General features: G+C 41.0%; 1 protein-coding gene across 1 annotated transcript; it reads right to left on the bottom strand.

The window, feature by feature from the left end:
• Nucleotides 1-774: 774 nt before the first annotated feature.
• Nucleotides 775-10,407, bottom strand: ARPC5 (actin related protein 2/3 complex subunit 5). Its single transcript, XM_035123712.3, has 4 exons — nucleotides 10,245-10,407; nucleotides 7,426-7,498; nucleotides 3,876-4,052; nucleotides 775-2,130 (listed from the first exon to the last, which is right to left on the bottom strand). Exons 1-4 carry the CDS (start codon nucleotides 10,385-10,387, stop codon nucleotides 2,068-2,070), a joined length of 456 nt encoding a protein of 151 aa, XP_034979603.1. The 5' UTR covers nucleotides 10,388-10,407; the 3' UTR covers nucleotides 775-2,067.

Here is a 10,407-nt window from a genome sequence, read left to right as displayed (position 1 = left end):
ACTGAACCCTTGACCAAAAGCCTGGCAGAACAGCTCCATCTGTGGAAGGATATAAAATATCGCAGAGCCCTGTTCTCTTGTGAGAGAGCGTTCCACCAGGCCGGGGCCACGGCCAAAAAGGCCCTGGCTCTGGTCAAGGCCAGTCTAATCTCCCTGGGGCCCGAAAACTTCAGGGTGTTATTTGCAGACTGTTATCCTCCATGGGACATATCAGGGGAGGCGGTACCGTAGGTATGAGGGTCCTAGGCCATATAAAGGTTTAAACCAGCACCTTAAAACTGATCCCGTAAGGAGTCTTGTCATGGCATTCTGCACTCACTGGAGTTTCTGGGTCAGTTTCAAGGGCAGCTCCACGTAGAGTGAGTTACAATAATCAAGCCTGGAGGTCGCATGGATCACAGTGGTGAGGTCAGGGCGAGAGAGGTGAGGGACCAACTGCTTAGCTTGGCGGAGATGAAAAAATGCCACCTTTGTTACAGCTGTAACCTGGGCCTAACCTTGTTGCCTAAGGCTTGATCACAGGATTGTTCAGCAACTGTGCTTATTTAAAAGCATTTATATAGTGTGTGTGCTTATTTTTGAAGTTGATAATAAATGAGCATCTAAGAATAAAGTTGTTTATCACCTCCCATCATAGCTGCCAAGTTATCCCTTTTTTTTAAGGGATTTTCCATTATGCTGAATAGGCTTCCTCGCGAGAAAAGGGAAAACTTGGCAGCTATGCCTCCCATCTAAATGTGGATTAACAACAGACAACAAAATTACACTTGAATATTAAAATATTTAGCAGTGACCATTTTATTTTCGATTTCTCATTTTACAAAAAAAGCAGGTATAAAAATGAGCAGCATTTTATAATTCCTTACCAGTTTTGTGATAAAAAACTGGCATTAAGTATAAACTAAACACACTGGTCAACTTTGCTCCTAAGCCATTCACATTCAAGCTGTTTCCAGGTCTGTAATGCAAATGATCTCCTAGAAAGTCTCTTTTTTTAAAGCACTTTTTTATTGGTCAGTACTTTCTCCCTTAATACAACATGGAATATAACCATATTTGGAATAGAGGTTAAGATTTTCTAGGTCCCACTAGTTGAACACTGATCAAGAAACGCTTGCAACTTAGAATAAAACTATACATTAGATTTGATATGAGGCTAACACCAAAATAGGCACTCTCATGTTTTGTGCCCCCCCAGTATAGGATACTTTCCCCATGTCCTGATCTTATGCCAAATTTTCATTCCAACAGTAGGCAATGATGTGATGAAGACAGGGAAACACATGACATCAGGGCATGTGTCAAGTTACGGGGAGAAGGAAACTTGACATGAAGACCTTATTTTTTGGCAGCAGTCCCACGTCAAGTGCAATGTGTAATTCTGCCCTTACTTCAGTGTACACTTGTTGGGATATTCAGAGGCAGCTGTTATTATGCAGAGTTCCAAAATGTTTTTCTTGTTCCCTTCGCCTGAAGGATTATCACAGAAACAATGACATTCTCTGCTTGTGGATTCCTCATGTAAAATGGTTTGCAAAGAAAAGTGCAGGACACTTATGAAAACCAAGCAATGAGCAACTTGACTTGACAGATCCTTGCCAACTGCTGCAAAGTTAGACATTGACTAGAAAATGTAAAGTCCAGTTTGTTATTTGTAAGCTGTCCCATATCAACACAGTTTACATGGAATGCTGCCCAACGAGCTCAAGAATTTAAAACTGACCTCAATCCCCACCATCTGCTCATACTTTCTGGCCAAAAATGGGGAGGGAAGGCTGTATATTGTCATGGTTTTTTGAAATCATCCTATGCAAACACTTGTACATGTGTCACTGCAATGCTTTGCAAGTACCAGATACATGTTTTAGAAAAAAAAATTGCACTTATATAATTATCCAACATTTAACAAAAGAAGTCTGATATGTATATTATGCCACAGATATGAAAAAGCAAGAAGGCAAGCTGAAAGAGAGATGCTACCCACAGGGTGGGGAGGGCATTTGGTTGTTTTGGTCTTTGTATGAGCATTTCCCACACCCATGGCAGAAGGGGCAATTTCTGCTGGACTTAAACTGTTTTCCTGGCAGTTAAGACACGGACAATGGATCCTACACCTCCAGCAGCAAGAGCCTGAAAATAGACCACAAGGAAGAGGAAGTTAAAGCACTCACTGAAGACAAATCTAACTAAGCAGACATCTACTAGCATGTTTTATGTGGCTATCTCAAAGAGGCACAAGAATTCAGAAACATCAGTTTATTGAACTGGGAACACAAAAAAGACACGGGGAGTACACTCCATAAACACACTAGTTTGAATTAAGATACAGTACAAACCATTCACAGAATCATATTCACAAATATTTCCTCAACTCGAAACAATAAAAAAAATTCATTCCAGTGGCACCTTAGAGACCAACTAAGTTTGTCATTGGTATGAGCTTTTGTGTGTGCATGCACATGAAAGCTCATACCAATGACAAACTTAGTTGGTCTCTAAGGTGCTACTGGAAGGAATTTTTTTTATTTTGTTTCGACTACGGCAGACCAAAACGGCTACCTACTTGTAATTATTTCCTCAACTATAACTTATTTTAATGTATATTGAATTGTCTCAGTTCACTGGGCAATTACAAATGTTGATGACAACAGGCATTATTTCTATGGCACACAATCATCCTCAGTAAATGAATAGAAATATTTATTTTGCTTTATGGAGGATGTCATAGGTGGCTGCTTTATTTTTTTCCAATCCAAATCATCACTACGTTACTCCAATCCAAATCATCACTACGGTCCACAGAAGCATAAAAGTAGTGTTTCTATTAGGTGTCTAGCAACACATGAAAAGGTGCAATGTATTTAGTATTCAATGAAGTTTTACTCCTCTCAACCTAGCAGATCCACCAATTTCAGTGGGTCTACTCCAAGCAAAGCTTAGCTAAGTACCACCCTTAGCTTTTTAAATATGCATACACCTCCCTTCAGTACTTGATTACTCAAGTACTGATGACTGATAGCTGAATGTATCAACCAACACCATGGCAAACTCTTCAAGTTTCTCCAGCAGAAACAAATACCATTAGCAGAACAGATTTCCCCTTTCCCTTGCAATTCCTAATGCACCCCCAATGACTACTCCTAAAAATTGGGGAACCTTCCAGAGCAGATTTGGAGGAGTGTAGAGAGTTCTAGCAGGGATGGAAGAAGTCCAATTATACAGCTGGATGTTTCTTTCCATCTGTACAGGGGGTTACATTCAAACACAAGTCATCCCTAGATCTTGTGATCAAGTGATAAATATGGAAGTGAGAATCAACTCTAAGGAAATATATTTGGTTCTGTTGGTTTCCAGCAGTTAAGTAATTAAGGTAAATTAAGTAAAAGGATGCATGCCTTAAGCAACAGGATTGTCACAGGCAATTCCTATCTTTCATGATTAATCTCTCTCATTGCCAAAGACACGGCCATGTTTTTTTAAGAAAAATACAACATTAGCCAGTGAGTTAAATTGTGTAGTACGGTAAGTTTGGAAACTGAATTGTTTGTTAATATTAAAATTTGTGTATGCTCATTCCATTGGGTTCATTCTAGTACTGTTTTTCCAGCACATTCATAATTTTATTCATAATTTTATTTCTGCTGCGTTCCCCAACTCAACTCACCTGACATTTCTTTTCTAAGATAAAGTTCCAGTTTTTTTTAGTCTATTTAAATAACTCTTTCAGGTATGCTATATCCTTTGCGGTGCATGTGGCTCTGTTACCTTTTCCTCCCTTCTTGCCTATGCTTTATTGAGAAGTCCAAGGGGAGAAAAAAATAGCACACAACTCAGAGACCCAAAGAAAGGAATGATTCCAAGCCATCATATCATACCTTTTCATGCCACTGTAGCAGAACAGCACTGCTGTTGTCTGATGGGCTCTCAAAGCCCTTGTAGATGTATTTCATTAAGAGATCAACTCCACTCTTATCCAAAGACTGTACTGCCTTTTCAATATCATTGGCTTTGAAAGAGATGAGAACCTTCAAGACAATACTTTCTGCACGATCCTGGAGAAAAATTGAAAAAGATAAAACAGAAAAAGATAAACAGAAAAAGAACCATGAACACTGCAATCCTGTGCTCACTTACTTGCAAGCATGTCCAACTGAACTCAGCTGATTTTCTTCTGAGCAAACGTGCACTTGGTTTGACCCCTGCAGTTTATACTATTAAGAAAGGTTCTAATTACCATAAAAATTCAACAAGTACTAAGCTACTAGACTTACATGACTATTATGACTGTGTCTGCAACTGTGTTACAGAAATAAATTAGTTCTAATATAGAATTAATAAGACCTTATGAATACTTCTGTTTTATCTGAAATGGCAAAAGATTAACTAGGTTGCAGATGGCAATTTTCAAAAGAGGCAAGCTCAAATAAAAGTTCTATGCCAGGGGTGTCCCAACTTCCAAGAGACTGTGATCTACTCCCACTATAAAAAAACTGGCATCAAAGTAGTTGAGCTGTTTTGCGGGGAGGATGAGCCAATGTTGTTGAGCTTTTTAGGGGAGAACATCAGCCAAAGTTGTTGAGCTTTTTTGGGGGGGGGGGTCCTGCAATCGACCAGGATCGGCTGGGGGTACCCCATGATCAACCGGTACATCAAAGATCGACCTGTTGGACACTCCTGTTCTATGCCATTTCCTACCCAGTTCCCTTCATTGGTACACCAGACCCAAATCATTCTGTAAGGTCTAAGTTTCAATTCTCAGTTTATGCTTTTGTCTTGCTTTGGCAAAAATAGTTCAACAAGTTCTTATTAGAGTGACCTGGTTTGGACATAACACTAAACTACTGTGCACTACCCATCGTCCAGCACAGTTATGTAATCAGATACTTTCACTGTATTTTTCAATGAACCACAGTTTATTGTTATGTCCAAATCTGAAACCATGGTTGAATTTAACTAAAGTTTAGGGAAACAATACAACTTCCAAATCCATTGTTTGGTGTTGTTTTTCCCCACCCTAAACCTAGATTAGAGTAACCACGCTTTGGACATAACAACAAACAACAGATAGTTAAAACTGGAAGCAAAAGCTTTCAATCTCCTCCACACAGCTGCACTGGAGATGGAGAGCTGATAAGCCCAAGGCTTGTTCATAGAATGCTAAACCATTGTTTAGAATTAAATAGAAGTAGGATTAAAAATGTAAACAAATATATATTTATCATTGCAGGAACTGTCTCCCATGCCTTACTTAAAAAGCAACAGGAACACAATGGATTTCTACTTTTATAATTTATTTTCTCTTTTGTCTTCTAAAAAGAACTTTAAACATTATAGCCATCTGCACAATGTTTGAACCACTGAATGCAGACTAGGGCTTCATTCATTTCATTTTGTCAGCCTGTTCAGGACTGAAAAAATAGGATAATCTTTAAGCAATCAGTTAAGACACAATACATGGCCTGATGTCAATAGACAGAAAGTTCCAAAGTATAGGTAAGGCCATACTAAAATATTAATTTCTTACAAGTGTAAAAAGAGTATTATGTGGCACCTGTAACAGTGCCAGGTGCACAGATCAAAGCAGTCAGGTGAGCACGAGTGGGATAAGGCTGGTCTCAAACCATTAAGGGCTTTCTACGCAGCTTTCAATGCGGGTGGTGCTGTGGTCTAAAACACAGAGCCTAGGGCTTGCCGATCAGAAGGTCGGTGGTTCGAATCCCCACAACGGGATGAGCTCCTGTTGCTCAGTCCCTGCTCCTCTCAACCTAGCAGTTCGAAAGCACGTCAATGTGCAAGTAGATAAATAGGTACCGCTCCGGTGGGAAGGTAAACGGCGTTTTCGTGCGCTGCTCTGGTTCGCCAGAAGTAGCTTAGCCATGCTGGCCACATGGCCCGCAAGCTGTACACTGGCTCCCTCAGCCAATAAAGCGAGATGAGTGTCGCAACCCCAGAGTCGTCCACGTCTGGACCTAATGGTCAGGGGTCCCTTTACCTTTACTCCAATACCCTGAACTCAGCCCAGTAACAAATCAGCAATCAGTGCAGATATGAGGTGCAACAGAGGTGTTGTACCCATGCTGCTACAAGATTTAATCTCTGCAATAAAACAAAAAATCCTACACTTGTATTATATAAAACCTTACTCAACAGGAAGAAATATTATTTAGAATATGACAGACTAAATGGAGTGAAGAGTTAGGGGTACAGAAAACAAATGATATATGGGAGTCAAGTATAAAATCAACAGAAATAGTCTCTATGGATCTAAGACTAAGACTTATTCAACAGAAAATAATATTCAGAGTCCACTGCACTCCAGCAAAATTATACCAGAAGAAAATAACAAGTGTAGATAACTGCTGGAGGTGTGGGAGTAAAAATGCGAACTTAGTACATATGTTGATTAACTGCCCAATAATAAGATCATTCTGGTGCGAGGTGAGGATATTTATAGCAAGCGTAATAAAAAGAAATTGTTGTCTAGGGGAACTGAATTTAATTCTAAATTATATTCCGGAAACATGGGATATTTCAAGGGGTCAAAAAAAATGGATGTACTGTGCTATAGTAGAAGCAAAAAAACTTGTTTTGATGAATTGGAAGAGCCGCAAAAAGATTCAATTGAGCACATGGATTGATAATATGGTCAGGTTAGCTACACATGAATGAATTGAATTGCATGTCAACGCAAAATAAGAATGGATAAATATGAAGAAATCTGGAAATAATATTTAAGCGATAAGGCAGAGAGTGGTGGGAAGTAGGGAGAGGTGGGAAAATATTGTTAAAGGGGTGGGGTCATAGGTATATAACAGCATGCTTAAATCTGAAATGTCAAAGTGTGCTGATGTGGTTTTTGTTGTATGTTTTTTTGCGGTTGCTGTTTGTGTTGAAGAAATGATTAAATAAATAGAATTAAAAAAAGAGGTGTTGTATGACAACAGAGTCTTCTTTGATAGCAACTGTGCTGCAGCATTCTGCATTCATTAACTGAATTAATCAAGCTTAATATATGCCCCCTGGAAAAGACCCTCATGTTGGGAAAGATTGAGGGCACAAGGAGAAGGGGACGACAAAGGACGAGATGGTGGGACAGTGTTCTCGAAGCTACGAACATGAGTTTGTCCAAGCTTTGGGAGGCAGTGGAAGACAGGAGTGCCTGGTGTGTTATGGTCCATGGGGTCACGAAGAGTTGGACACAACTAAACGACTAAACAACAACAACAATAGAAGCCCCACAGAGTGTATTGCAGTTATCCAATCCTGAAATCACCAATGCAATAACACTTAAACACATCCATCAAGTTTTGAGAGTTACAGCAGTGATGCAGCAATTCAGCAGTGTTTTTAGATGTGGTTAAAATATTCTGAAAAAGAAGATCAATCTTCTATCACCATTATACCACAATTCTCCTGTTACCTCACCTTTACGGCTTGACTCTTGGTGTTGATTGGAGGATTTTTCAGAGCTGCCTGTAATGCAGCCATCATGTTCCCCATAAGCAGCAGTTAAGGACAAGACAATTTTGCCAAGCTTTGAGGGTTCAAAAACTAGTAATAGTTATAGAACACATTTCAAGAGTTCAAAATCCTTCAGATTACATTCACAGTAACCCTTAAAATAGCCCCGTAAGGTTTTTCAGTATCTTACGCACCTGGGGGTGGAGAGAGAAGCATGAAAGCTGAGTAGCTTGTATAATGACACTTTACAAATGGCTGAAGTTAAATTTAAAGAGAGGACTTTCTGACTCAAACCTTACTCTTTCCCACTACGCAGCACCTCAAGCAGATTGAAAAATCTTAGTGGTTGATTAGAGAATGCTACGGTATGTCTAATAAGCAAAGAAAAACTAACACATCTCAAGAGATATAAAAAACAGCCAGCCTGTTGAAAATGCAGAACAGTATTTTAATTAGACCCAATTTGGTTTTGGAAATGGGGGGTGAGGTTCCTTTCTTGATTACTTCCTGGAGCCCATTTAAACAGTATAATTCTTAGAATCTGTTTCTTCTATAAATGAGACAAATCACCAATTTCCTGATCCTATGAAAATTCACCCAGAAATAAGTTTTAAGTTTTACTGTGTTCTCAAGTGAGTGTGCTTAGGATTACAAAATGGAACTGAATACCAGTTGCACTATCACTGACTAGATGCAACTGTTTCCATAAAAGGAAAGACCCTACTGAATTCATGTACTTCCTCTACTGTTTTAGTCTGACAGGAGGAAGTTAGAAGGCTGTAATGCTTTGCAGACTCCTCTTCCCCATGTTCTTCAATTCGATGTAACACTGTCAAATGTATGCATTAGGACTGTGCAGGCAAATGGCAAGAAAAGACACTTATAAAAGTAGATGTGCAAAGCTGCTACCGTGTTAAGTCATTCAGATTATACTATATTAAGCTCTTCTTTCCTTTTCAGATATGCCTGAAGCTTAATGCAAAATAAGTTCTAATGAAAATAGAACATCTGCCCCATGAGCACTTATCTCTTACTAAAGCTATCCACAGACTAATGCAATTCTTACAAGTAGACCCACTGAATATGGCTAAACATTTTTAGCTGATTAACTATCTCATTTTTCAATATTAAATTGTACTACACTACAGTATCATGAAATGGGGTATTTTTAAGAATGTTAAAAAAATGAGATTCAACTATGCTATGCAGACACATGAATTCACAGCTTGGAAAATAAATCAAGTAATTTAAACATTATTGAAGAGGTGTGTTTTCAACAATGCTGTCAACCATGAAACCCTTTCACACACTTTTGAATTTAAAAAATCCACAAAGTGATTAAATGAATATAGTGTCAATCAAGAAAAAGTTTCAGACCTAACTTTTGACCTGTGAAAAAAGAGCAATGAACCCTGAGAAAGGAGGAGCAGAGTAGTGTGTGTGTGTGTTCAGCAGGGAAGCAAGATAAAGCTTTGTGTATTGAAGGTGGAGGTAAGTTAAAATATATGTTCAATCAAAGCTGTTAGTGCCTTTACTGACTTGTTCTTGCATAAAACACTCTCTGTTTTACACCACAGTTCTTTTGTCTTCCATAGAAATGTTGTGAGAAATAGCATGAACTACAGGACAGCATGACTGTGAACATCAACATTACAGTCTGCTGAAACAGTGGCTACATTGAGATGCCTTCATGCTCAAACCCAGTGTGCTTTAAAATGCTCCTTTGTCAGATTAAAGCATATACAGATATCTTAATTGTTTGCAGTTGTACAGAATGGGTCTGAAATGTTAAAAGTTCAAATGTCAGCTAGGTTCCCTTTCTACCCCGCCTACAAAGCACCTGTGTGAAATGTGGGTGACAAATACAACCAGCCCATAACTGTGGGCCTTACTTCCAAGTAAACACACAATTAAAAACCAAGAAAACAGTAAGGTTTTCTTCCAATCAGCAAGACTGCCTCTCAGTCTAACCTGAACAGTAAGAGCTGTTCAACAGTGGAGGATTCCATCAGGTGTTGGTGGAATCTCCTTCCTTGGATGTTTTTAAGCAGAGGTTGGATGACCACCTGTCCCGGATGCATTGCAGGGAGTTAATGACCCCTTGGGGTCCCTTTACAATTCTGTGAAAGGGAGAAGAGTTCGCAAACCCCACCCAAGGAGTCAGGCGGGACGAGGGAGGAATTAAACGCCCACTAAATTCGAGTGAGGATCTGCTCCTATCGAGCAGGCACCGGCTGCGGGTGTAGAAGCCCCCTCCCCCAAGAAGTGTATCCATACTGGGGTGGGGGAAGCACAGCCACCGTTCAGGGCTCCTGTCATCCTTTCTCTCTGCCCCGCCCCCACCCACCTCCTCCTCCTTTGCGGAAGAGAGGGAAGATGGAGAAGCCAAAGGCCTCGGCAGGCAGGGCGAGCTTGCTCCTCGCCTACAGCAGGAGAACCTCTCAGGGCCGGGGGTTCGAGGCCCACGTTGGGCCAAAAGATCTCAGCACTGCAGGGGGTTGGGCTAGATGACCCCCGGAGGTACCTTCCAGCTGTGTGGTTCTAATCGGCTGGACCGGAGATGGCAGGGGAGGCGCAGCGCCTGTCACGGTGCCCAATGGCCCCTCGCTGCGAGGGGGGAGGGCGAGGAGAGGAGACCCCTCACCGGACACCTCCCTTTAGAGAACCAGCGCCAGGGAGGAACCTCCTCCGCCCGCCCGCCCGCCCGCCCTCCATGGGAACGGAGAGAGACTCCGTTTCTGTTTTTTGTTTTCCTCAGGGAACCGGAGGGAGCAGAAGGATATTGCCTCAGGCAAGAGTCCACCTCGCCCTCGTCGGGGCCCACCTGGCCGTCGCCGCCGTCCTCTTCGTCCACGAACTTGTTCTCGTCGTACTCGTCGACGTCCACCCGGCGGAAGCGCGCGGAGGAGACCGTGTGCTTCGCCATGGCTGCGCCGCGCCTGACTC

This window comes from Zootoca vivipara, chromosome 7 (genome assembly GCF_965207765.1).
Source record: "Zootoca vivipara chromosome 7, rZooViv2.hap1.1, whole genome shotgun sequence".
In the NCBI taxonomy this organism is placed as follows: domain Eukaryota; kingdom Metazoa; phylum Chordata; class Lepidosauria; order Squamata; family Lacertidae; genus Zootoca; species Zootoca vivipara.
This window is presented reverse-complemented; position numbering and strand designations above follow the sequence as displayed.